The 26,903-nt window shown below is 38.4% G+C and overlaps 1 protein-coding gene across 2 annotated transcripts; it reads left to right on the forward strand.

Annotated features, from left to right (window-relative positions):
* The first annotated feature begins 4,113 nt into the window (after positions 1-4,113).
* Positions 4,114-25,003, forward strand: LOC139119081 (sulfotransferase 6B1-like). Of its 2 annotated transcripts, XM_070682707.1 has the most exons (7): positions 4,115-4,438; positions 13,648-13,776; positions 14,281-14,393; positions 14,868-14,994; positions 16,266-16,360; positions 16,988-17,144; positions 24,579-24,978. In XM_070682707.1, the coding sequence occupies exons 1-7, from the start codon at positions 4,276-4,278 to the stop codon at positions 24,686-24,688; spliced, it is 894 nt and encodes a 297-aa protein (XP_070538808.1). In that variant the 5' UTR covers positions 4,115-4,275; the 3' UTR covers positions 24,689-24,978. The 2 variants fall into 2 exon arrangements, with proteins under 2 accessions (XP_070538809.1, XP_070538808.1); XM_070682708.1 differs by lacking the exons at positions 14,868-14,994; positions 16,266-16,360 and having other exon boundaries at positions 4,114-4,438; positions 24,579-25,003.
* Positions 25,004-26,903: the final 1,900 nt, after the last annotated feature.

Raw genomic sequence — 26,903 nt, forward strand, 5'->3', positions numbered from 1 at the left:
ATTTTTTGATGATCGATCAAAATTATTGGTCGGGCTTGAAAACTGCTTTCTTCATCTCACATGAAACTTTTTCAGTTTAAGGAGCAGCTACAGAACTTAAAAACACCAGACAGAGTCAAACAGCAGAAAAATTTCAACTGACATATAAAACGACTCAAGCTATAGTGAAAAAAATGTTTAGGAGAGCAACGTGAGCAGGTTGATTAGTCTAGGAATCAAACGCATTTTCTAGAGCACACACTTTAGGAAGTCTCTGTATTCCAACATTGTCTTACGATCATGAATCATTCATCTTCCCCTCCCCCCCCCCCCGTAAAACATTCCGTAACAACCTCAATCTGCTTATCGATCATGTTGCTACAGTTGCGAAACAATAAATTGATAATTATAATGTTTTTATGGGTCATTATTTGTGGTCAAACTTCCACGATGACTAAAGTTTCAAAAATCCAATATACTGAATTTACGACAGACCGTTTGTTATAAGCTTTCCGATGCATTCAATGTCGCCAGTTTACCTTGAAGACTAAATAAGGAAAATATGAAAGGATCATGAGATTCTTTTCAATATAGCCGTCTGCAAAGACCTGAGGCTACCACATAGCTGGAAAGCAAAGAGGGGGTCATCCTTATGATTATAATTAGAATAAACGGTTTCTATATCACAAATATTTCACACTTCTCTTTGTTTCTATGGTGATATACAGGTCTACACACGTCAGTTATTTCTGTCAAAACCTCCATAATACGTGGTGTTTTTTCCTATGTGACCGAGAATCTTATACAGTGCAGTTTGAAGGTGGATCACTTACCGTCACGCCACAGGCAATTCAAAACATACAGCTGTGTCCAAATTCTAAAAAAGTCTCAGTTGAACAAATTTTGTAGATCATGCGCAGTGAGTGCTTAGAAATTCTTAGAAATTCAACTGTTGTATATATATATATATATATATACAAATTTCCGGAACCATGATAAACAGCAATTAAGTTTCGTCTAAACAACAAGAAATACTCATAATAAGGTCGGAAGGTTTCCCACACAAGCTTGGTAAACTTGAAAATCATCCCCACATCTTTTGATATTCGCAAACCTTTAATATGCCAATGCCCTTGGAAATATCAACTGGTTTGATGTTATTAATTGCGATATCGTCGACAGGGCTTAGGAAATATTTAACACATCATTTATGACAGTAGTTGATAAATTGCTCCTGTAAAAGAGGTTAGAATAAAGCAAAGGTCGAAAGAATGAATTGATTCAGAAATTTTAGAGGCTATGAAGCTTAGAGACAAAACACTTTCACAATTTCGCAAAACGGGTGGGGAAACTTTGTATAAAGAATTTAAACGGCAAATAAACCGTGTGTGTGAAATGATAACTAGAGCTAAATCAGACTTTTATAAGTCTAGGATAAAAAAATACATTAACTCCCCTAAACAACTCTGGAAAACTATACGAAGCTTAGGTACTTCATAAAAAAAGACACGTACATCGAATTTCGATATTGGTTTGGCCTTTGGGGATGACATCAGTTTTGATAGTTCAAAAGTGGCACAAAAGTTTAATGACTTCTTTACCTCAGTTGCATCTTCATTACTTCATAAATTACCTGTTAGCAAAGACCGTTTTGGTCGCAAACATGTTCAAGATCATTCTAAACAAAATTTTTCTCAGAATTCTTTTGGGTTATCTGTAGTCGATGAGACTGTTATAACTGATATTATCGGTAAAATTGGTAAGAACAAAGCAGCTGGTTTAGACGGCCTTCCCGCTAGATTTGTAATCGATGGAGCTCAACAAATCAGTGCTCCACTTACCCACATTATAAACCTGTCTATTCATTATGGAGAAGTGCCATCTGAACTTAAAAGTGCTAGAGTGATACCTCTTTACAAAAAAGGAGATAAGATCTTTGAAGGAAATTATCGTCCAGTCTCAATTTTGAGTGTGGTCTCCAAAGTTTTAGAAAGAGTAGTTTACAATCAATTTCAACAATATCTTCAGAAGTTTGACATTTTGTATGAATTTCAATCTGGTTGGAAAGAAGAGAATTAGGGAGCGTTTAGTTATTACGGCCGGATGGGCCGGCAAAATCCAGGGGGGTCACCTTAATTTTGAAAACTGCAAAGGCGGGGGGGGGGGCATTATTTTTCAAACAGCTTAGAGGGGAGTCACTTAATTTTCATTAGTATCCATCCCGTCAAAAAGCAGATTCAGTGTTCAGAAATGTTCTGGGAGATGAAAATGATTCGCTGCATGATTTCATTCTCTGAAGTCATTTAACTGTAAATCTGGATAAAAGTATAATTATCTGTTACATGAACATCTTGACTAGGAAACTCTGAGGCTTGTCTTATTGTAAAGCGAGCTCACTGTAAGCAATAAATAATTCCTATTACTTACATATTAGCGATATAGCAAGTTTTGTCAGGGAAATTATTTAACAGTTACCTGTAGACTACAAGGACCATGAACAGTTAAATTATTCTTTTAGGTGAAATTCCAATATCATAATTATTGTCAACATCTGAACTTTCAAATACCCTATATGAATCAAGTACATTTGTATCAATTCTCAAACACCTATAAAAGCACAAATTGATTTAGTCTAGCATTGTAAAAAAACTTATTCATAGTTTTCTCATAGACTCCAATTTATTGTGAATTAACATTTTGATGAAATTCCAAAATCCAATTTCTTGCACACATGTCCATTTGTAACCACCCTAGTCTAATCAAGTACATTAACATTAATAATCAAGAGTACATAAAACACACAGATTTACCTATTTTTTGTATTTGAAAAAAAATATTCATAGTTTCCTCATAGACTCCCATGTATAGTGGATGGACATTTTCAGTGAAATTCCAAAATCAGATTTCTTGTACACATAATATGCACCTTTAACCATCATATTCTAATCAAGTACAATTATGTTAATTATTCAACGTCTGTATATGCACAAGTATAGCAAGTTTTTCATTGGAAAAAGTTATTCACAATTTTATCATGTATAGTTGATGAACATTTTTGGTGAAATTCTAAAGTCAAATATTTTGTCCACATACCAGTTGTAACAACCCTATTCCAATCCAGTACTTTTATGTCAATTATCAAATATCTATAATGCATAGATATAGTTTTGTATTGATAAAGTATTACATAGTTTTCTCATAGACTACATTTATAGTGAATCAACATTATCAACAGCTGATTATCAATTAAATCCAAATATCAAAATTTTGTACACACGCTTTTGCAAAAATATTGCGATCCACGTGCAATTTCTGTCCAATCCCTTTGAGGGGTAATTTCAAAATTATAGCAACTTGAAATCAGAAGGGAAGTTTGAACATTAAAACTTTGTGCGTTTGTAAGGAGAGTCATTTGAAAAACTCTGAGGTGTATGTGTGTGTGTAACTTTACTCAAGCAATGTAGGGGGTCATGAAATTTTTGTCATCTTAAAAGGGGTCATCAATTTTTTCGTGAAATGAGTAGGGGGTTTACTTATTTTGACTGATGCGCATGAAGAATTTGCCGGCCGGCCCGACCCCGGCAATAATAACTGAACGCTCCCTTACATGTAATTTCTGACGTTGAGGTTCGGATTTTAGCTGAAGCTGCCTGAGTGGTTCTCGGAATACCATAATGTACACATTTCATTATAACAATATACTCCCCCGGGAAATAAGAAAATGAGCTGACCGCCTTGGCAGTCAGTCCAGATATCATGATGCCGGGCGGCCTTTACGGCAGGCAATAAGGGAGCAAGGTTTTTCAAATTTCTACGGGTTTGCTATATATTAAATCACATCGGCTTGTGGTTAGGTACACGGCCGGCAGCCCTGCCCCCCCCCCCCCCGGCGGCCGGTGACACAGAATTATTTTTGTGGGTCAGAAGAGCCGTCCACCGAGTACCTAACCACAACTGACTATGTTTTATTATGTCGCTAATATATCCGCCCACACACAATAAATCCATTACAGATCACGTCACCATGCCTTGAACAAACATTTTGAACTGTTCGTTTTTTATGGAATTTGCCATGCTAAGCAGTTTTCCTATTGAAAGAGAATTCGAGTCACAATGACGAAAGAGAAAAATGCAGCCATGCGTATTTCTTTCAACCCCTCCGACATAATGGTTTGCCCTATCGAGTAATATACTTCTTATCGTGCTCGGTGTCACAGTGAATACTTCTCATTTGAGGTGGAAGCAAACATTTCACACTCAGCCATAGTTCATGTGTTTGCATCAGCGATAAACAATATGGCCTCAGCTCCGCAACCAAATCACGAGGACGTAAGCGACGAAGAGTCAATACTCGACGGTATAAGGTATCCATCTTTCGTCAAGGGAGCCAATGTGAGACGAATACCACAACTTGAAATCCGTGATGACGATATATGGTTGGTAACTTACCCGAAGACAGGTAAATGCACGGCCACCTATAACTTGCAAAATATAGTACTATAGACTTTAATATTTTCAGATAGACTATAACGAAAGACGTGGAAAATTCCACGTCTGTACTGCGTAGCTGCTGTGTTTCTTCATGGGTCATGTATTTTATATTTTTTGGACTTTTATGTCGAGAATTGATCAAATGATTGGTCAAATGTTAGGCCACCAACGTCCCTTCCAGCTGCTTCTTATAGTCAGCCTTACATGCAATCGTTCAGTATGTAAGACGACTCTATGACAGACAGCGGTTATGTGACACAATTCGTCCCAGTTTGCTCTAATTTCTGAAACTACTCGTTGGTATAAAATAAACCCAAAACATACTGTTTAAAGCGATAGTGCGATTGCGTGACATCCATCATCCAGAGTAAACACCCCTAAATCTTAAATATTTCACAAATTGCAAAAATAATCGCCAAAAATCAGCAGATGAAAGTAGCCTTGGAAACTTGAAAACATCCATAACCGTGGCCTGCACACTGTTTGCGGCCAAGGGACACTCGAGCTATGCCGTGACTGATTCGAACGCCGCTTTTCGTAATGACCGACCGGCTTTCTGTGACATTTAGTGTAAGCGGGTCAAAAGAGCGACACGACGCTATATGCAGCGGTCCTCGACAATAAAAACCCTTCTACCACTTATCAGATTTATTGTGATCGTTATCCTAGCTGTTCACCTTCCCACACGGTCGATAGCGAGGGCCCATGTAACCTATTACTGTAGCAAATGTAACCCTCGGGGCTGACACAACCAGCTATACACGACCAACATGGCAGAAGATGCCAGAGAAAGTAGGGGCATGATTAAGGCTACGAACAGTGGGTGACCTCGCAAAGCAACAGGCACGTCCGGACTTAGTACTATGACGTCACGTTTTTAGCTAACGTGTTCACACATGTGAGCTAATGTCGCAGCGAACTTTGCCTGTGTGTCCGTGTGTCTGTTTGTTGTTCGTCAGATATCTCAAAAACGGTTCATCAGATCAGAATCAAATCGGGTACATTAGATTCAATTTGCAAATTGCAAGAACTGATCAGTTTTTGATGGGTGTGGCTTGCATACTTTTTGCTCATTTGCATAATTAATTATTTTAGAAAAAACGGATATACATTGAGAACAACTGCACATGTTTTCCATAAATGTTGATCACACCAGGATATATCAGCCATGAAAGCTAATAAGGGGAGGCATGAATGATAATTGCTAATTTGCATATTTGATGAACTTTCCGAACTAGCAATATATCTGGAAGTACTAAACCAAGGAAGATAAAGCTTGCTATATACAGCAAAGATATATGAGCTAACATTATAGTTAGTCATTTAGCAATTTCAGATCACCTCATTACTAATTTCTATATCAAGCGAACATTAATAATTAAGGAAGTATATCTGAATTGACTTGATAAAAGTCGAGTAAACTTCCTATGTACATTGGAGATACTCTGATATAACACTGTGAAAGTTGTTAAGCATTTTTTACTTTAGCTAATTACTAATTTACATATATAATGAACTTTCCTTATTATGGATACATATCTGAATTGACTTGATAAACGGTGATGAAACTTGTTATAAATATTGGAGATACTGCTATGAAAAATTCATGAAAGTTGTTTTAGTATTTTAAGATCAGCTTATTGCTAATTCGCATATCTAATGATCTCACTGAATATATAGTATGAGGGTTTCCGTGTCATCTAAGATGAAAAATATTCCTTTGAAAAAAAATGTGTTGACAACATGCAGCTCCACCGTAATTAGGGAAATATATCTGGACTGACTTGATAAAAGTCGACGAAACTTGTTGTGTACATTGGAGATACTATGGTAAAACATTATGAAAGTCATTAAGCATTTTTACTTCAGTCCATAACTAATTTGCATATTTAATGAACTTAATTTTCTCATTACAGATATATCTGAGTAATCAAAGTTTATGAAACTTATATACTGAAACACGGGAGCATTATCAGTTCATATCTGGTTCTTGGCCAGTACCGCTGCACTGGGTCGCTTTTAAGCTCATTGGGCCCAGCGCGATATGGCAGCAAGCAGTGAAAAACGTGCTCACCATTGCTTTTTGAAATTTTGATTTATAAATCATTCGATACCAAAATATAAGGATTTGTTTTCTGACCATTTAGGAATCCCTGTGCTTGCACTATAACCAAAGACGCCATATAACACGGGGAATTAAACAACTTACTATGCTTCCTAATTCCTCCTTTGCAGCAAGCATTAAGTATCATGTCTGTGATTTATATTTTCCGCAAATTTAAATCATCCTGATGTGAAAATTCCTAAACTTGTCAGAGAGGTATCAGTTTGTACCGGAAAGTGCTCACCAAAGCGGCCCATGTATGTATCATAGGACTGGTGCAACATTAATCTTTACGGCCTCGATACGCCAACATTTGGATATAATGTGCCCCACAACAAATTTTGAATGTCGCGCACTATTGTGTAAGGTCGAACTTTCTGAAATCAAAAAATAGATACGGAATCAGACGCGTTTATCCAAATATGTACACCAGGCCGGGCTTGATCGGTGAAAACATCCGGATCCCTTGATCTGGGGGCTTTACCGAGACACAGTCATCAAGGTATATGATAATAAGTCAGAAGGAATTACGGGTTGCAAACAGAAGATGCCAGGTTACCTACGTAATCGTCTTCTAAATGCATTGAAGTAACAAACAACTTTTAAGGTTCTATTATCAATTATGCTTTATCAGGTGTAGCAAATGACGCTCTCCGAGAAAAGGTGTTCTAAAAAGCACTTGAGCAGAGAAAGGGCAAATTTTAGCTCCGTTAACGACGGTTTTGGAGTTGATGAAATGGATGAGTATCTAAATTGGTCTTTCCTTGTTTTCATAGTTTGCTACATTATGTACTTCTGTCAACGTTCTGTTAATCAGGCTACGTTCAAAACACCTCTGGAAGGACGGGAGGGTCCTGAAAGTTTTCTGTGATTTTTTTTTCAGGTGGAGTCTACTCGAAATTAAAAGTAGTGTCATTTTGTGCTTTCTACAGATGTTGTGCTCTGATCAACTATATCGACGAAAATAAAGAGATACAGAGGGTTCCCTTTCTTCTTTTTGAAGTGGAGACCCAAAGCATGTAAACAAACATAGGCTGGAAAAGGGAATTCTTGTTCAACTTTTTGAGTTAGGCGGTCCTGCAGTACCCTTAATCCGTAGGATTTTTCAACTACAGACGGGCCTTGGTGTCATTTTCGATGATTTTAGCAAAACTGACACATACCTAAAACTAATCTGAGACTGTTGTGATTTTTCTGACTTTTGCACATGTTGTGCTTTAGTATTTTAACAAGAAGTAAAGAGAAAGGAGGTTAACATCATACCTTTTGAGTTAGGGTGCTGAAGAAGCTTTGTCCTGTGGTTTTTCAACTGCAGACAGGCTTTGTTTTTCGTAATTTTTATAGTTTCAGGAAAACGCATTGATTAATGTTGTGGCGAATATAGTCATTTTTCCGATTCTTGTAATGCTGTATACGGTACAGTGAGTAGAGAAACTCATAACAATTTTGAAATCCCTCTACACACACAGAAACCATATATATATATATATATATATATATATATATATATATATATATATATATATATATATATATATATATATATATATATATATATTTATATATATACAATTACTTCAAGTACAAAGTAATGAAATCTATTAAGTTTCATGCATCCTGCAATCCTCAGATAGAAGATAGATAGATAGACTTTTATCTGAGGATTGCAGATGCATGAAACTTAAAGCCGCACTTTTCAATCCCAAGTTCTCGTATTAGTGGAGTTCTCCTCCCAGTCAAACACTTGGCCAGTACGATGTTTGATTTCTATAACATTAATTACACAAACTGATCTCAACCTTTTGTCACCTTTTGCTAATCCTGCAAACATAGTTTATACAAGCGTTTGATTGACGGTCGGTTCAAATCGCCAACGGTCATTGATTCCTGTAGAGCAGTAATTTGTAATACTTTCGTAATTTGTAATACTGCAGTAAATTGTAATGAAATTTGGAGTAATTTGTAATAATTGAACTAGCGCAATTTGTAATAAAATTTGGAGTAATTTGTAACAACAATCACTGCAGTGATTTGTAATAAAATTTGGAGTAAATTGTAATTAAGCTTTTTTGATGAATCAATTTCTAATTTGAATGGTGGTACCATGAGGGAAAATGCCAAGAGGATTTGACCGGTTAAGAAGGGCTTGACTACGCAGTTTCTGCGTAGTGAAGCGTCAATACGTATTCATGGTGACCCCTGGCCAGCTGTCAATATCTTTGGGGGCTTTTGTCTTTTGGCCTGCTTTGCACATGCGTCGTTGGACACGACCTACCAATCACCCAGGTAGTCAATTAAACTATTAATTGACTGTTTACCGACCCAATTAACACTATCCAGCAGTATCAGTCATATCTTAATCGCGTGGCCCGGGTGGGCACAACATAGGAACGCGTGTATTTCTATGTGTACGTTTCACTTGTGGTGTTGTTTGTACCATCGTGCGTTTGAAGTCCTTGTTTCACCTACACCATTACCTTCAAGGTGACAGGCTTACTATTAATGTTCAGTATCATTGCACCGAGTTCTGCCCACGGTGAAAACCACCTGTTTAGCCTACTAATTACTGCCCGTCGCTGCCCGTCCTGAATGTAGCCTATCTATAGCTACAGTAATCACATAAATCATTTATCAGTTTTGATATATACTCCTAAATTGTAAGTTAGATCAAAATCGAGACCACATTCAAGGGCTATGCAGACTGTCCATGTACGCACACACAGTGACAAGAAGGCGGCAAACACCTACTCACCAAGCACATCGAATCGGCGAAAAGAAGCATAAAAAAGCTAAGCTCATCGCCAAAACAAACGCGCCAAGCGCTAACAAAAACCCATACCAAGCGGCCCTTTTCAAATACTCCAAAAAGAGAACTACCTAAAAAACCCATAAAATGACATAGAACACACAAACACTTAAAAGAAATAACAAAAATCGTACGCATAACAAACAACTGAAACACAACATTAAATACAAAATAAACAATCACCGTAACGTAACAGAAAACATAGCCGTGGAAATAAATCAGCTATTTCCAAAGAAAAGCCGACAACAACATGAAATTCAACAACAACCTATCATCGCTCAAACTATGAAACTCCGAAAAATAGTAGTAGGCAAAAGCCTTAAAATTCATTCGGACACCAACAAAACCAAACAGAATAACACCACCTCAGGATTTCAACATATAAAGTCGTATAATGTGACTACGCTACATCGTGACACACAAACAATCGCACCACCAATTCAAAGAAAAGTCAAATTGGACTCCACGAACAACAAAAAAACAAAAACTTGAAAGCTATCTGAAGCTGCTAAACTCGCACTTCTAGAGATACCCTTTCAAACAAGGAAACAAAACATGTCGCGTGCCAAAAGAATCGCGATAAACCAGCTTGCAAACAATGGACAAATTTCGGGAAAGTAACCCTTCGACAAGGGTCGGATTTTCGTTATTGTCAACACAAACGATTACGTACTCGAATGCGAAAGGCAATTACACAACACTCAGTATTATACACAACAAGCCAGAACAAACAGTAAACAAAGTAAACGAACTATTAATCAAAATGTACGAGAACAAGCACATCAACCAGGATACTTGTAAGTATCTTGATCCAATAAACATAAAATCCGTACCCCGCAGTGGTACTTATTGCCTAAAAATTCACAAACCTCCGCAAAAATCTAAAAGACACACCAGTCAAAACAAAATTTACCGAAGTAAAGAAATATAGAATAAACAAACCGAACCACCAAACGGACTCACAACGTGACCAAAATTAATATACTTGCCTCGCTAATCGGAAAGCAAGACCACTAAAATGCATTAAAATAAATTTTCACAAACACAAACTAAGGAAAGAATCTACACTGCGACTGATGAGAAACCACACTCGGGTTTCGAAACGCAAGCGTCAAAGGGCGACTCTATCAACTTTTGTAACAACCACGGTCCCTCCACAGTGAGGGACCGTGTAACAACATAGGTCCGGCTGCGTCTCGCCATAAGCTTTCCCCACACAACGTTACCGTACACACTAATCCAAACTTCTCTACAAATATCCAAAGCGAAACAAACATTTCATTAACACAAACAATCGGATAAGAATGTAGGAACACATTTTCGAAACGAATCAAACACAAACTCGACACAAAAACATTTAGGATAGTTAGGTGGGGAGCCTATTTCACATTTTTTACATCTCGCTATACTGTCTATGATTCTAAAAATAAAGTCATCTGCCACTTTTTCTGTATACGCGGTTTGGCAAAACTCATCTCTTCAATAGAAAGTCGGGCGATTTCATGGTTCTTTGGGGCACTTAAGTGTACGTCGAGCTTAAGGAATGTGGTTACATTCGCGATGTTTTATTCGAAATTATTTATTTCTTCAAGGGCAAATGCACATAATTTATGCTGTTGGAAATACTGGCCGCTCATAAACAAGACAATAAACTCAATATTTGTGCATCTTTACTTTTATTGTCAAAGTACCACCGACACCCACAAAAACCAAATGGTTCAGTCCAGGTATTTGCAACTCTGCCATCCGACTGGTCAACAGGAAATCAACCATAGGTGTCTTTTGGCACGCGCATACGCCAGTCACTTAGGCTACGGTAATCTGCACCACTTATCACCATCGGGAAGGTACTCCTCCCCTATACCACTGGCGATCCCACCCTCAAGGCACTGCGTCATTGGAGCAAGCATGGTTATTGTAATTTCCTGCATAAAATTAACAGCTAGGTAAACCGGTCAAATCCGGTCTTGGGATTTCCTGGCATGACTAGTCAGTGAGCAGACGCTGATTACATATCTTATTATTTCGAGCAAACATGTTTTCTTTTAATCATGTTTTAGCACAGTTTTAACATGTAAAAGGCATAGATGGATTTTCAGGTAACAGACGGCCTTCTATCTATCTATCCACGGTTGGGGGCGCCATGCCACCCTTCCCTGAAAACCGAAACTTTTAAATAGCTTAAGCGGGGCTATAGCACACTAAAGTTTCGTTCGAAAGAATCAAGGAGTTCATAGGTTATGTTTTATACCCGGAGCGATAGTGGCTGACTGCTTTCCAGACTTATAATTCTTGCATTTCTTTAAGAGTAATAATGATTGGAACATTTTCAAAAGTTCTGCAATGTATCGAAATTTTGTAGAACAATCTTTGGAAATGGTTAAAGGTATAGGATATTTTCCACTGGAAACATCGCCAAGTAAACCTTTGTCGTCGATGCAAGAAGGAGTATGGGTTAAGTTTCAGGTACATATTTTCTACATTTCAAGTTTGTTCAAATTCAATAAATAATACTAGCCTGTAAGACTAATATTAATGACCAATAACTAAAATAAATAGGTTTTAGGCTGCTTTCACAAAAACTTGTTGGGGAGGAGGGGATTTTTTTCAAACCCAAATTTTTTTTCAAGTACCCCCTGCCAGAGCCCATTTTAAGTACCCTCTGCCATAGCTCAAAAGTTTTCAAGTACGCCCCCCCCCCCTTGCCTTGACTCAAAACCAAAAGTTCGGATAATCGATCAAAGTACCCAAAACAAACTAATCGTTGACAGATTAGTACAGCATTTAGTCGGTGTTAACACAACGAGCACTATCAACGCTCAAAATATGCCCGAACACAACAATCCATATAAGCGTCCAGAAACTTCAGTCGATGCTGGGTCATGTTAATCATAATATGACACCATACACCGGATCGCTCAATATAGAGTCAGTCAATAATGTTTAACTCTCTCAATAACGAATCTGGCTTCTCCTCCTCGAGAACGAAGATGACTTTATCACACAAACAAGCGGAGGGGATACAAAACAAGAGAGCGACTGACGGAGGAACCCCATTTTTGTTTCCGAAACACCGTTAAGACGAATCACTCAATCAACAAACCGGTTTACCGGGGACCCAGATCACATGACCAGGGTCAACGCACTATAGATTCACCGGTGTCTCTCCATGTATTCCACACAAAATAACTGCAATGGTCCTTTTTATTCACCATATCGTAATATTAAACAAACTTGGTAGAGTCGATGTGTGAAGTTGCCCTCATTTTCCTTTATATTTATATCCATTCAAATTAGAGATTGGTTCATCAAAAAAGCTTTATTACAATTTACTCCAAATTTTATTACAAATCACTGCAGTGATTGTTATTACAAATTACTCCAAATTTTATTAAAAATTGCGCTAGTTCAATTATTACAAATTACTCCAAAGTTTATTACAATTTACTGTAGTATTACAAATTACTGCAAAATTTTATTACAATTTACTGCAGTATTACAAATTACGAAAGTATTACAAATTACTGCTCTACAATTCCCCGCCACAAACGCTCGAATTTCCTAAAAAACTGAGTGTCTTCCAGTCGCATTAGACTTTGAATATAACCACAGAGTTCTATCGGCAGCAACTTCGCGCTGACCGCCTGGTAGTCTGTCTGCGTTTTTGCGGCCGGGGAAAACTAAAAAGTGGCATTTTCAGGAGCGTGTGCCCGCATGTTGCCTGTTTGGTGTCCACTTACACGATGAACGCCGCCATAGCTTTGCGCCCTTTTAAAGGGAGGCCCCGCCTTTAAGTATAGATTTCAATAGATTTCATTACTCTGTACTTGAAGTTATTTGTTTATTTATAACGCTCTGCTTGGCATCGAACACTATAATTTCCAACGAGGACATCTGTATACTTCGAGATATATATATATATATATATATATATATATATATATATATATATATATATATATATATATATATATATATATATATATATAGCTATTTTTATAGACAGATATATGTATATATGTACCTATTTTATAGAGAGAGTGTGTATGTATGTATGTTTGTATGTATGTATGTATGTATGTATGTATGTATGTATGTATGTATGTATGTATGTATGTATGTATGTATGTACGTATGTATGTATGTAGTCACTAATAAGGTAATTCCAGTCTTTCTTCTTCTTTTATGCTGCACATAAGACGCACTACGAAATTAAAGCCACTAGAATCCCGTTTTCATTTCTTTTTATTTTATTCATTGTGCGTAGGAACTCACTGGATGAAAACGATCATATACCAGCTGTACAATCACAACACTCCCGAGGGCCGCGGGGAGAAGCCGCCGCCCTTTCAAAACGAATATATTCCTTTCGTCGAGTTTGTGGACTTCAAGACAGGTAATGTTAAAACAACTGGAACTGCAGAGCGATCTTTTTCAACGTGCTATTTAACTTCAGAGCGCGTGAGGACTCGCATACTGTAGGTGTATACAGATAAATTTGTGTTTAAGAGGGGAATTGGAAGCACTGGGTGCTTAAGTCAATGAAATCTCTTCTACGATAATGTCCCTTTCTCTGTTTTTCTGCCCTGGGTTGATGGTTCTGCTGGGGGACAAAATTGTCCGCTGTCTTTCGCCCAGTTAAAGCGTTGTATTCATTGCTTCGCTTCGATAAAGTTTGTGTGATAGCGAGCGTACGAGCGTGAGCGCTTTCGAACTCTACAGTGTGTGGAGGAGTCACATTCAGAAAAATGTAACAACTTAGTTCGGTTATTGAACCAATCTTTTTTGAGATTGGGGATTTGGCCGAGCAGTTTTGTCTGGCTCCTACGCTAGGCGACTGGGTGCCGTGCGTTGTGAGTTCGAATCTGACTGAAACCGCCATTTTTGCATTGCTGAACAGGTGAACCTGAAATTGATAAATTCATGAAGATTCCCACAAACAAGAGAAGGATCATATCAACGCACTTACAGCCACACTGGTTATCGAAACAGTATGCTGATAAGAAACCGAAGGTAAGTATACTAAATTTCTTCTGTGTGTACATAAAAAAATTATAAATTTTGATATTGATTACATTGCTGTGGACTTTGTCGACGATAAATGGCAGATGACACATTTTTATCAACCTTACGATTTTACAATAATATAATTATCGTATCATATGCCTTGTGTCAAATTAAAAACTAATACGACATGACAGCAGTATGTCGTAATTATAAGACACATTTTAAAAAGTTATCACCGAAACAGGTATTTATTCGCACGTCGGAAAGAACGACAAGTTATGCAACTGATGTAGGTGTCGTGAATATTAGAATCGGCGAAAGATTATCGAAGACTGCACCATGGTCTCTCCATAAAAATGTGTTACCTGTAATTCGGATTCCTAAAACGTGCTGTCAATATTTCGTGTAATGAATAAAGTATTAAAATTTCAGCTTAGCCGAGTCATGCCATTATATACATTTCTTGTTTCCCGTTTTCAGACAATTCACATTATGAGAAACCCTAAGGACACAGCTGTATCGTTCTTTCACTTTCTACGGGACGTATCACTTATGAAAACGAGACACAACTGGGATACATATCTCGAGGGCTTCTTATCAGGAGACAGTATGTCCTCTTAATGTGAGCGTATAAGCTTATATTAACCCTTTCAGGCCTGGCTTTCTAGTAACTTAGCAGAACTACCCCTATATAGAGAGTTTTATGCCTGAAAGGGTTAAGGTCGCCACCCTCGCCCATTTTCTTCCATAAAATTTTGTGTCGATCTTCTGCTTTATAAAAGCTTGCCTGCCTAGAGATAATGCTTAGACTAACTAAAGTAGGATTTAAAATTTAGAAATAATACTTGACATTGCTGTTGTTCGAAATATTATGTGTTTTCCACAGATTTTTTGACCAAACTATTAATTTACTACTTTTGAAATCTGTCACCTTTCATCGCAGTCTTGCGAGATTGTGTATAAAAATTCATTTTTTTGTCATTGAGCATGACATAATTTTCATTCGCCATGTGTTACAATAGCCAAATTGAATAGGTCTAGCGAATGGTATGCAAAGATATGAAGATCTTTCATGAAGCCATACAGATACCTCCCCATACCATTTTCAATTTCCTTCAAAGTTCCTCTTATTCCATACAGACATATATGTTTAAGCAAGCTACGAGATTTGAACGAATGGTAAACCCTAGGGCCGACTCGCAGCGATTTCGAAGCTGTTATCCAATTGGTTGGCAGAATCGTACCCATATAATGAAATAATACAAATAAACTCCCTAAGTTGCTGTGAATAGTGACAATCGACCAATCAGATATAACCTTGCAAACACGCTGCGAGTCAGCCGAAACCCTATAAATGTGAACTACATGAAGAATAACACAAACTGAGATTTGAACCCAGGACAGGAAACTCGAGGGCTGGTTAAGAGGGAAACAAATTTAATTTCTTTGCTTTTTTGTTATCACCTTGAGCAATTATAGATGATGTTTTTGAATATATAAATATAAATGCATCTTCAAATATCGACGCCACCTTTCTTAGCGATACGGTATAATGAGCGGATCATTATGGTTACATGATATCTTTAGTGATACGGGTTACTGGTTTATTATAATTAGTAAATAATCTAATCATAGTGAACAATAGTTATAGAGATTAATGTAAACAATCTCATTGTTGTAGTTTTTGTATTCGTGATGTGCAAATGAATTTTTTCCTGAGTCATACTCAGAGTGTCTGCTTTTCACAATTATGGAGTAAAGATATATTTCAAGCCTTAGCCAATCATGTGCCTCATGATCAAGATTTGGTGGTAATGGAATTTAATAATACTGAGATTCATGATCAGCTCTTGTTTTTGCGACGTCTTTCTCTTTCAGTACCGTTCGGCTCATACGCAGATTTTGTGAATTTATGGTACGATGTTTCGAAGAAAGCCAACGTTCTGAATTTGTTATACGAAGACTTGAAAAAAGTAAACAACTTTTTAACCTGATAAAACATCAATTTTGCATAGCATATACAGATGAACATTATCGACGTTAACAACAGAGCGATGGCCTAGCGGAACAGGGGCGTATCTTCTATGCTTGACCACAGGGGATATGCACCGCCATCACTGGACCATCGAAAGTATGCCGATATGCTAAAAATCACGGTTTAAGATGCAAGCAAAATAAAATGGTTCATGTAGGCTGAGGTTTATCCTCTTGTTATAAACTAAACGCAGAAGCAGTGCCGCACGATGGCCGCGAAGACATAACTTGAATGGTGAAGTACGCCACTATTTCGTTGACGCGAGCTCTACTTGCCTTATGGTGCTTCAAGTCATTTAGCGAAATAACATTCCAACGGACAACATCCAAATATGTCATGAATTTGTCCGTTCATCGATTCGACTTAAAAACGGTTTGGGTCAAATTGTTTTGTACGCCACATAGAGTACATACATTTTGATGTCATATTGATCTTCTGACACAGAGATTTTAGAATACTCTTTACAAAAAAAAGTCGGCCAGTGAGAAGTTTTCCTCGTTTAGGTTTCACCTTCAGTTATTTGCGTAACTAACTAACAACTTCAATCCTTACGCCTGGCTTTCAGGATCTGAAGGGTGGCGTCGAGGTCATCGCTAAGTACCTTGAAGTGGACTTGTCAGAGGCGGAAGTGACAACCATAGCCGAGAGGTGTACATTCGATGCTATGAAAAACGAAAGGGAGGCAAAGACTCCGAAGATTGCGTCAGTTGTATTCAGAAAAGGTACGGCCGAAATAATAGTCATTATATTACCATGCCCTGTCCATTGCGTTTTAATTGGTCGAGCTGAACCACATGACTGCCCACAAATACATAGGAATGGTTTGTTTTCATGCCCGTGAATATGAATAATGTCTTAAACATAGTAACTTTACGCCTAAAACGAAAATTGTGATTTTTACAAAGATCATAATAAACCGCAAAATAAAATAGAGCATTTGTGGGCCAAGTTTAGACGCTTTTTTTTTCAAACAAATCTCCGAATTTGCAAAATTTTTGCAGCGCGCACTACTCACTGACAGGTTCTGGGGCCCCGTTGTCGGAGAACAAATGACACATCATTTGAACATTATTAATAGGACTAAGCAGAGCCTATGTGTTATCCTTCTACCAATCAGACTCTTCGGTAACTTTCATCCAATGACTGTGGACTATAATCTCCCGCCAAAAAATGTTTATCCTTTGGTGTTCTATTACATTCGGTGCATGCGCTTTGGCGCCTTTATATGTAATTGCTACAGTTGTGTTCCGGTTGGCGCCTTTTCTATCTCACGGCGTGTTCAGTAATAAAGCTTGTGTTCTCAGCATGAACTGGTGTCGTTCGCAGTTCTGTGTATAAGTCAGACAAGAACCTTGATCATAAAACCCCATCACGACATTTTTTGGTGCCGAGACCAGGATAAGGATGTCTGACGAGGAAGCAGCAAACCAACTCAAGCCGAGCAACTGGCAACGAAATTGGCCAAGTTGAAACTCAAGCGCAGGGGACAACGTGCCCAAATGACGAGGCTGTTCAACCGTGCAGAACAACTCACATCAACGTTCGCTGCAGCTGAGAACAAGACTGAAGCTTACAGGATACTCACAGCATTGAACACTCAACTGACTCAGAAATACGAATCTTTAACTAAGATCGAAGAAGATATCTTAGATAATACGGATGAAGCAAGCTACGATGCTGCGAGCCAAGAATCCGGCGACTACATGTCCGAGATATTCGAGAGAAACGACAAGATCACTGATTTCATCAAAACAACAAACCGAACAATGTGACTGCCCATCGGCGAACTCCGACACCGCTACTCAAGACACATCGAAGAAAACGGTCGCATTACCGAAACTACAGCTGAAAACTTTCTCAGGAAACGTACTCGAGTGGGTGAGTTTCTACGACACTTTCAAATCGTCCATCCATAATGATAAGAACCTCGAGAACATTCAAAAGTTCACATACTTACGCAGCGTTTTAACTGATGAAGCTGCCCGTACGATTAGCGGTCTCGCCTTGACAAACTCCAATTACGACCATGCTTTAGAGCTACTCATCGAACGCTACGGACAGAATCATTTGATCATCGATGCGCACATGACTGCACTGTGGCAGATTCCTCAACCTACGAGTGACATTAACAGTCTGAGATTGTTTTATGACACATTAGAAAGTCATATTCGCGGTTTACAATCACTTGGCAAAGAAGAGAACGCTTATGGAGAACTTCTCATTCCCATGATTCGAGATAAACTACCTAACAATATTCGAAACAGATTGCAAGAGATCACGGAAACAAGGCTTGGACTTTACCAGAGTTGCGCAAAGCCATCCTACGGGAAATCGACGCCATTCAAGCCGGAGTTCCACTCGATGAGTTATCGGTTGCGGACATAGCAACACAGCCTAATATGACCGCTTCATTTCATACTAAGGCCGCATCTACGCGCACAACAAAGCCTTTGAGAATCAAAACATGCGTGTTTTGTAAGGGAAATCACTACACAAGTGATTGCCAAGTTGTCACCGACCCGAAACGTCGCTTAGACATTGTCAAACGCGATCGTCTCTGTTACAATTGCCTTGGAAAGCATCGCGTGAGCGATTGCAAGTCTCGTTACACTTGCAAGATCTGCAAGCGTAAACATCACTCTACCCTTCATCATGACACCAAATCAGCTACAACGTCTGAGAAAAAGGGAACTTCTGAAGTTCATGTGGCATTGGCGAAGACAGACGACACAAAGGGGAAATCTACACCCAACGGATCGGTTCTCCTCAAGACGGCAGTCATTCCTATGTCGGTCGGCGATAGGAAACCTATCAACGCTACCGTGCTGTTCGACGATGGGTCCAACAGAACTTTTATCACGCAGCGATTTGCTGACAAACTCAACTTGAAATCGGACACTCATGAGAACGTGAGCCTGTCAACATTCGGGGACAATTCGAAACAAATTCATTCCATGAAAAGTGCAATGGTAACTTTGCACGAACAGAATGGGCATACCAGTACTGTCAACGCCCTGATAATTCCCGAGATTTCGTCCAACCTATTCAACCACGTGTCAGCAGAAATACTCAACTCAGACCATCTACGGGGATTAAAGCTTGCCCACCCAGTTTCCAATGTTAAAACTATGGAAATTGATGTACTCATCGGAGCTGATCAATATTGGAACTTTGTTGGAAACCATATCGTGCGCGGGGCAGGTCCAACTGCAATATCATCTAAGTTCGGCTACTTGTTGTCCGGTCCTACTGGAAAGCGTGGGAATTGGACTCTGACATTAATATTCATCACGTGAACGTAGAAACACACACCGACGATGACATACGAAACTGGTGGAATTTAGAGCTCATCGGAGTGAAGGCAGACTCGCAAAATGATGAAAATACCGACTTCGAAACATATCGGGACACTCATCTACGTGTTGAAAATGGTAAATACATTGCCCGTTTACCATGGAAAACTGATCATCCGCCACTGCCTTCAAACTATGCGGCAACTGAAAATCGCACGCGCGCTATGGTTCGCCGTTGACCCTGACTTAACGAAGAGATATGACGATATCATCGCCGATCAACTGCGCCGAGACTTCGTCGAGAAGATTCAAGATGACAACAAAACTGAAGGACATTATTTGCCGCATCGAGCTGTCAAGAAGGACTCAGTTACCACTCCAATACGTATTGTATATGACTGCAGTAGCAAACAAAATGCTGACTCGGCAAGTCTAAACGACTGTCTTCAAACTGGGCCGTCATTAATCAATGATTTACCTGCCATTTTGCTACGATTTCGCGCTAACCGAGTCGCTTTCGTCAGTGACATTGAAAAGGCATTCTTAAACATACGTCTAGAGAAGACGAGCGTCAATACACCAAATTTCTTTGGTTATCGACATTCGTGATCCCGAAAGTCCATTTGATGTTTATCAATTCAAGTCTGTTCTGTTTGGGGCGGCTTGTTCCCCATTCATGCTCAACGCTGTAATCAAGACCCGACTTTTGGAAACCACAATGATGTTAACAGACGTTACGCACATTTGTCAAATCTCCAACAACAGTTCTGGAAGCGGTGGTCAACCGAGTATTTGACAGCTTTGAGAGAACGTCACTCCGGTTCCGGAAACAAGCACAATGTAATTAAAGTGGGTGATGTGGTACTGATCCATAGTGATATCGATCGTAGGATGAAATGGCAGCTCGGGACTGTGAAGAGACTTGTTTATGGACGTGACAAGTTGGTGCGATCAGCTGAAATCTCCACCGCCAGGGGACACACCAACCGCCCTATACACAAGTTATACCCTCTTGAGGTAGCCTCTCAAGAATTATCATCGTCTGAAGACAAAGATATGAACGAGCGGGAAGACACCCATCGGCAAGAAATTTCTACTGAGAAAACCAATGACCCGCCCGAGTCGGGGAGACCGTCCAGAGATGCAGCCATTGCAGCCAGGATGAGAATATCCGAACTTTCATAAATTGTTGTAACTGTTGAGTCAATTAACTCTTTGAAATTTCTAAGTTTTTGTTCAACGAAACATTTATTGATAATTCATATTGAAAGTGTTCAAGATTATCTTTCGTCGCCGGGAGAATGTCGGAGAACAAATGACACATCATTTGAACATTATTAATAGGACTAAGCAGAGCCTATGTGTTATCCTTCTACCAATCAGACTCTTCGGTAACTTTCGTCCAATGACTGTGGACTATAATCTCCCGCCAAAAAATGTTTATCCTTTGGTGTTCTATTACATTCGGTGCATGCGCTTTGGCGCCTTTATATGTAATTGCTACAGTTGTGTTCCGGTTGGCGCCTTTTCTATCTCACGGCGTGTTCAGTAATAAAGCTTGTGTTCTCAGCATGAACTGGTGTCGTTCGCAGTTCTGTGTATAAGTCAGACAAGAACCTTGATCATAAAACCCCATCACGACTCACTGACAGGTTCTGGGGCCCCGTTGTCGTTTGCACGGGAAATTTTCGTAAATTTTGACGGTTTTTCGGGGTTCGTTGATAATGTATAATTGAAATAACAGACTCCGCGCTGACCATTAACGTTAATTTATGGGCGCGGGCGAGAGGAAAGCCAAATGAACGGGCTCGGCTTAATTTTTGGTTTTCCTCTCGCCCTTGCCAATAAATAAACATTAATGGTCGGCGCGTCGTCTGTTATTTCTATATTAAGCGGCAGAGTTTGATAACTGTATTTATATCTTTATCTTTTTCCACCCCGGTGTCACCTCAGTGGTCATCGCTTCCATACCGTGCCGTTCGGGAGTATCATCAGATAATCATTCAAATATGCAATTAAATTTGGAAGACAACAATGAAGTTGGCTTTACTTTTTAGTCCTTTGTACCCTGTTGGATCAAAAGTACTAATGTGATGGCCTAGCGTATGCCGTGTACAGTGTGCCGTATGCCGTGGACGGAAGTATCTCAGAAACGCTTCGGTAACTTTTTCTGAAATTTGGTCTGTGATCATTCGGGCTAATATCTCGAACGGTCTTTTTCCTTTTTTTATGGAATCATGCTAAAGTCACTTTCTTAGCTTTTTTGTGAAAAACGGTATTTTGAATTTTTCCTCAAAACCAATGATTTGATCATTTCGTTGTTTGGCATTGGTGTTTGTAGAGATGGAATGTGGTCAGAAATATTCCAATTGTGGTGATGTATGCTTTATTTTGTTTTTAAGTAATATTTTTATCCATTTTTACTTGATTTTTAGTTGATTTTTAGTCGATTAAGCCACCATGTGTGCATGCGCTGAATGCAAGAACTAAATGTGAGTTGAAGGATAAAAACCGACGTCATCTTGTTTCTTGGTTTCGTCCGATTTATTACGTTTTGATTTTTTTCACGTGTATTTAAAAGTGTCTCAGAAATATGAAGTTGACAGTGATGGTACTTTCGTTGCCGTCGCGGATTTTATTTGCAAAAAGCTCCTTCAATCGACGGAAGAACGATGGCCTCCGTAGACCATACTCACCGGGTACCGGCAAATCCATTTCTTTGGCGGCAGATCTGTCAGTTCTACCGAGGAAGGCAATCCCACTGGCCCGTAGGCTGCGATGAACTGGGCCAGATCACAGAGCGAGGCCACGTTTAGTATGCGCATGTTGCCTGTTATATCGTTGTTTTGCTGTCGAGGATATGCCGTGATGATGATTTCAACACAGCGATAACTTTTGAATTTTCCGTCTCTTATTTTGGGTTTTTTCGTCAGTTGTGTGTTGGTTTTGACACCATCGTTGACACCGATCACCGAAGAGAGTGTAAGCTTATATTTCGATCGATTTATGTAGGCAGTAGGTGCGTGTCAGACTATGAGATAACGAATCGTGGATTTATGGCATGATCCGACATGCATGATCCGAGTATGCATTTTCGCACTGTCAGGATATTGTAGTAATGTTGTTTGTTTCACTGCTGTTCCCCATATTTCGCCAAAAGACCATCAGAATTTCCTCATGGTTACTTGAAATCACGCACCTCAATGCATGTAATAGTCAACATCAAAATGCTTAAATGTGGAAGACTCTGATACTACGTATGAATACATCGACTGCGTATGTGCAAGTCACTCTGTATCATATAAAAACATTTTAGTATCGCGACGTAAACTTTGTGCTACCCGAAGCAAGAATTTACAGTTAACGCGAAAGTTATCTTAAAATTTCTACTGTGGATAAAAATGCAAGCTGTGTTGTATGACTCTCGTGAATAGCTGCATATTATAGATATTTTTGTACCGATCACCGTATCAGAAAATCAGAAGGAAACGAACCAGTCAGAGCATGAATGTACAAAAATAGACAGAGTAACTGTAGTCAGGATAATTGATGGTATTATTTATAGCCTTGTTAGTATTTGTCTCTTGGCACACACCAGATACTTATGACTGTCAGACAACATTTCCATATCATTTTATTCATTTTTTTTATAATATTTAGTTTGTTTTTCACCATATTGTATGCTGTTCCTTGCGTTACGTAATTCAAAATTAAATTTGGTTTTTGCCTATACACACTTGAAGAGGGGTAAGCTTACTTATATTTATGCTCATAGATAAAGATGTAATGTTGACTTACAGTCTCTCCGGCCACACAAGTTAATAATATTTTTTTCATTGAACATGTATTGCAGATTAAGTGTATCATCCAGATATATACATATGGCAAAGTACATGTAAACTTGTTAGGAACCAAGCACATGTTTTTTTAATCAATGACCCAAATTTATTTTCTACGTGATGGACAATAGACACATTTGTAATACATGCCAATAATTAAATTTAACACCAATATTTATTATGTGCACGTCTACCTTCAGTTCAGGTTTACGTAGGGCAAGTAATTTGGTGTAGATTAGCCATTGACAATCACATTTATTGTCTGTTATGCTGGAGCAGTAACCGACCAGTTCAAGAAACTTTCATTCATGCCAAACAATTTGACTTTTTTGACAAACTTCACATTCATGTCAAATAATAAACACTAGGGAGGTACACAGGACGTCAATGCCCCCGAGCCCCATGTTTATTTGTTGAATGCAATACGGTAGTTTCTTTTTTCCATCATTAGAACATTGTGTTTTAGTTGGAATTAATCTGTGGTGAATATTGTTCATGATGTTGATCATAACTTTCAATGAAGTTGAAAACACGTGGCAAAAGTTTAAATTCACAGACAACTGCAATATATACTGAAACATATGAGCATTTTCAGTTTATATCTGGTTAAAAAATGAAACAAAGGTCTGAAAGTTAAAACATGCCTGACACTTAATGAAAAGATGTCGAACTTTGCCAAGGTGCTCATATCTTCTCGTACGTTGTTGATTCACTGATAAAACAAATGTTTCATAACATCGTATGACGTCATTAAAGTGAATCGGCTATGGAGGAATATCTGAATACATCTTATTCGAGCCGTAGTAATGTATTATTGATGACCTTATGGTCTCAGCCACACTGATCGCAGGAAAACTTTTGTGTTCAATACGACACTCACAGACAGACAGACAGACAGATAGACAGACATTAGTACTGTATAGATCATGAATATGACCACAAGGGCCAAAGATGAAGGCGTATACCTAGACCTTCACGGAAAAAAGGGCCACTCACATCGATCATGTTTTTTTTTTCATAACAGGGGTCACCGGAGGGTGGAAGAATGCCTTTACTGAGTCGCAGAGTGAAAAATTTGACAAGTTCTTTGCTAAAAAATGGGAACACCTGGACTTCAAGTTTCAGTATGAATAAAAAGACAGCTGCAGGGTGTGATAATTCTTATATCCAATCATTCTGATCCGCGGATGGAGTATAATTCATTGATCTCACTTTTTCCATTTCCATTTCCAAAAATTGCGCTTTATTTCAGATTTTTGTCTCCTTTTAATACACTATTGCACAGGATATAACTTCTGGATTACATGAAATTGAAAAGAAGCTTATTCAATGTGAGAATTTTTATCACACGCTGGCGTGATCACAACATTATGTGTATTACAGAATAAAATATCGAAATAAAAGTCGAAACTTTAAATTCAGCAAAACAGGAATCGTTGTTCTATTATTTATCATATTCTGCTGTATCATAAACCTGGGTTAAAAGCTGCTATCAATTAACATTTAATTTAATAGTTAATAAAATCTCGAGTTTGCAAACGTATTCTCTTTCATACTTTTAATTTCTGCAACTTTAAAGTCTGTATTAATAGGAAGCACTGAGATAATTTTCGTAAAACTTTCTTATTTGTATTCGACCAAGAAATCAAGCCAAAGCTACGGATTGGAAACTGACCTGTGAGATCCAGTGAATCAATCTTGAACATATTGAAGTAAAGTTGTAAAAAATGGTTTACATGATCGACTAGAAAACCTATTCCATTAATAACGCAACAAGTAAAATTACCGTCATTGTCGCCAACATAGCTATCACTGACCATGAGAACATTTTAGAGCTCATTTGATTTTTGATGATCGGTCAAAATTATTGGTCGGGCTTGAAAAACTGCTTTCTTCATCTCACATAAAACTTTTTCAGCTTAAGGAGCAGCTACAGAATTTTAAAACACCAGACAGTGTCGAGTCAAGCGGCAAAAAAATTTTTGATTGACGTAAACTATGAAAGGACTCAACCCGATAGTGAAAAAGAAATGTTTAGGACAGCAAAATAAGCAGGTTGATTGGTCGATGAATCAAATGCATTTTGAAAAAGAGTACACTATTTAGGAAGTCTTGTTATTTCAACATTGTCGATCATTAATCTTCCTCCCCGTAAAACTTCGTAACAACTACATGGTAAATATCTGCTTATAAGATCATATTTCTACAGCTGTGAACGAGAAATTGACCATCACTATGTTTTTGCGGGTCATTCTTCAAGTTCCGGTCAAACTTCATATCCTGCACCCGGCCTGTGTTGAAAAAACAGTTTCAAAAATCTCATATACTGAATTTACAACAAACAATTTGTTAAAAGCTTTTCCCCCACATACATTGCCAGTTCACCTTGAACACTAAGGAAAATATGAAAGCGATGAGATTCTGCAAGTTTCGTATATACTTGCGTCTTTCAAGACCTGAGGCTGCGAAAACGGAGCGGAGTCATCCTTCTTATTGTACTGAGAATAAACGATTTTTATATCGCAAACATTTTACACTTCTCTTCGTTTCTATGGTGATATACAGGTCTTCGCACGTCAGTTATTTCTGTTAAGACCTTCATAATACATTTAGATGGTGTTTCTGTCCCTCTGTGACCGAGGTGAATCACTTACCGTTACGCCACAGGCAATTCAACACACACATGGCACAAGGATACTAACAAACGCAGCTGAGAGAGAAATGTCGGATTTTGAAAGAATAGTCTTAGACGTAAACAGCAGAGACCAAATATTGCTGAGAATAATATGAGGCTATTCACAAAATACAGGAATGTTTGACCAACAAGAAATAATGCCGAACTTAGCTGGACGAGAAGACGTCAGTTTCTTCTTGAATATAAATTTCATGGTTTAACAAGTCACCATGACCAAACATCAGCGCAAATATCCATGACGTCTTGATCAAAATTATCTCAGCAGCAACAGAAAGACACGTCAAATTCTGTTAATATATATAGTAAAGTAGATGTTTCCTGAAATCTCTGACTTTCGATGGCTTTGCAATGAAGTAACTTGCACAAAAGCAGGAATATTGAGATATTAAAGAGAGGGGTAGCCTTGTATATGTTTGGCTAGGAATGTATTTCATGCACAGCAATGCACTCAATGCAAAACACGAAAAAAAATAGTTGACATTTTTCTAGATGCGAAGGCCATAACATTTGTGTACAATTTGGTATACAGATCACTCACCGTGTCTGAGCGACTTCTTGTGTAGCACTGAGTGCTCGTCAGTAAGCATTTTCTCAAACAGGAGAGATATCTGAAATTTTCTAAACCTTTCCGAAAATCTTATTCTAACAGTTCGG

Source organism: Ptychodera flava, chromosome 19 (genome assembly GCF_041260155.1).
Source record: "Ptychodera flava strain L36383 chromosome 19, AS_Pfla_20210202, whole genome shotgun sequence".
NCBI lineage: Eukaryota > Metazoa > Hemichordata > Enteropneusta > Ptychoderidae > Ptychodera > Ptychodera flava.

Excerpts from the sequence above, each read along its gene's own strand:
- LOC139119081 (XM_070682707.1), top strand. The coding sequence starts at position 4,276 with ATGGCCTCAGCTCCGCAACCAAATCACGAGGACGTAAGCGACGAAGAG. Across the intron at positions 14,995-16,265 it reads GGGCTTCTTATCAGGAGACA|TACCGTTCGGCTCATACGCA; the intron begins GTATGTCCTCTT and ends TTTCTCTTTCAG. Across the intron at positions 17,145-24,578 it reads GTCAGTTGTATTCAGAAAAG|GGGTCACCGGAGGGTGGAAG; the intron begins GTACGGCCGAAA and ends TTTTCATAACAG.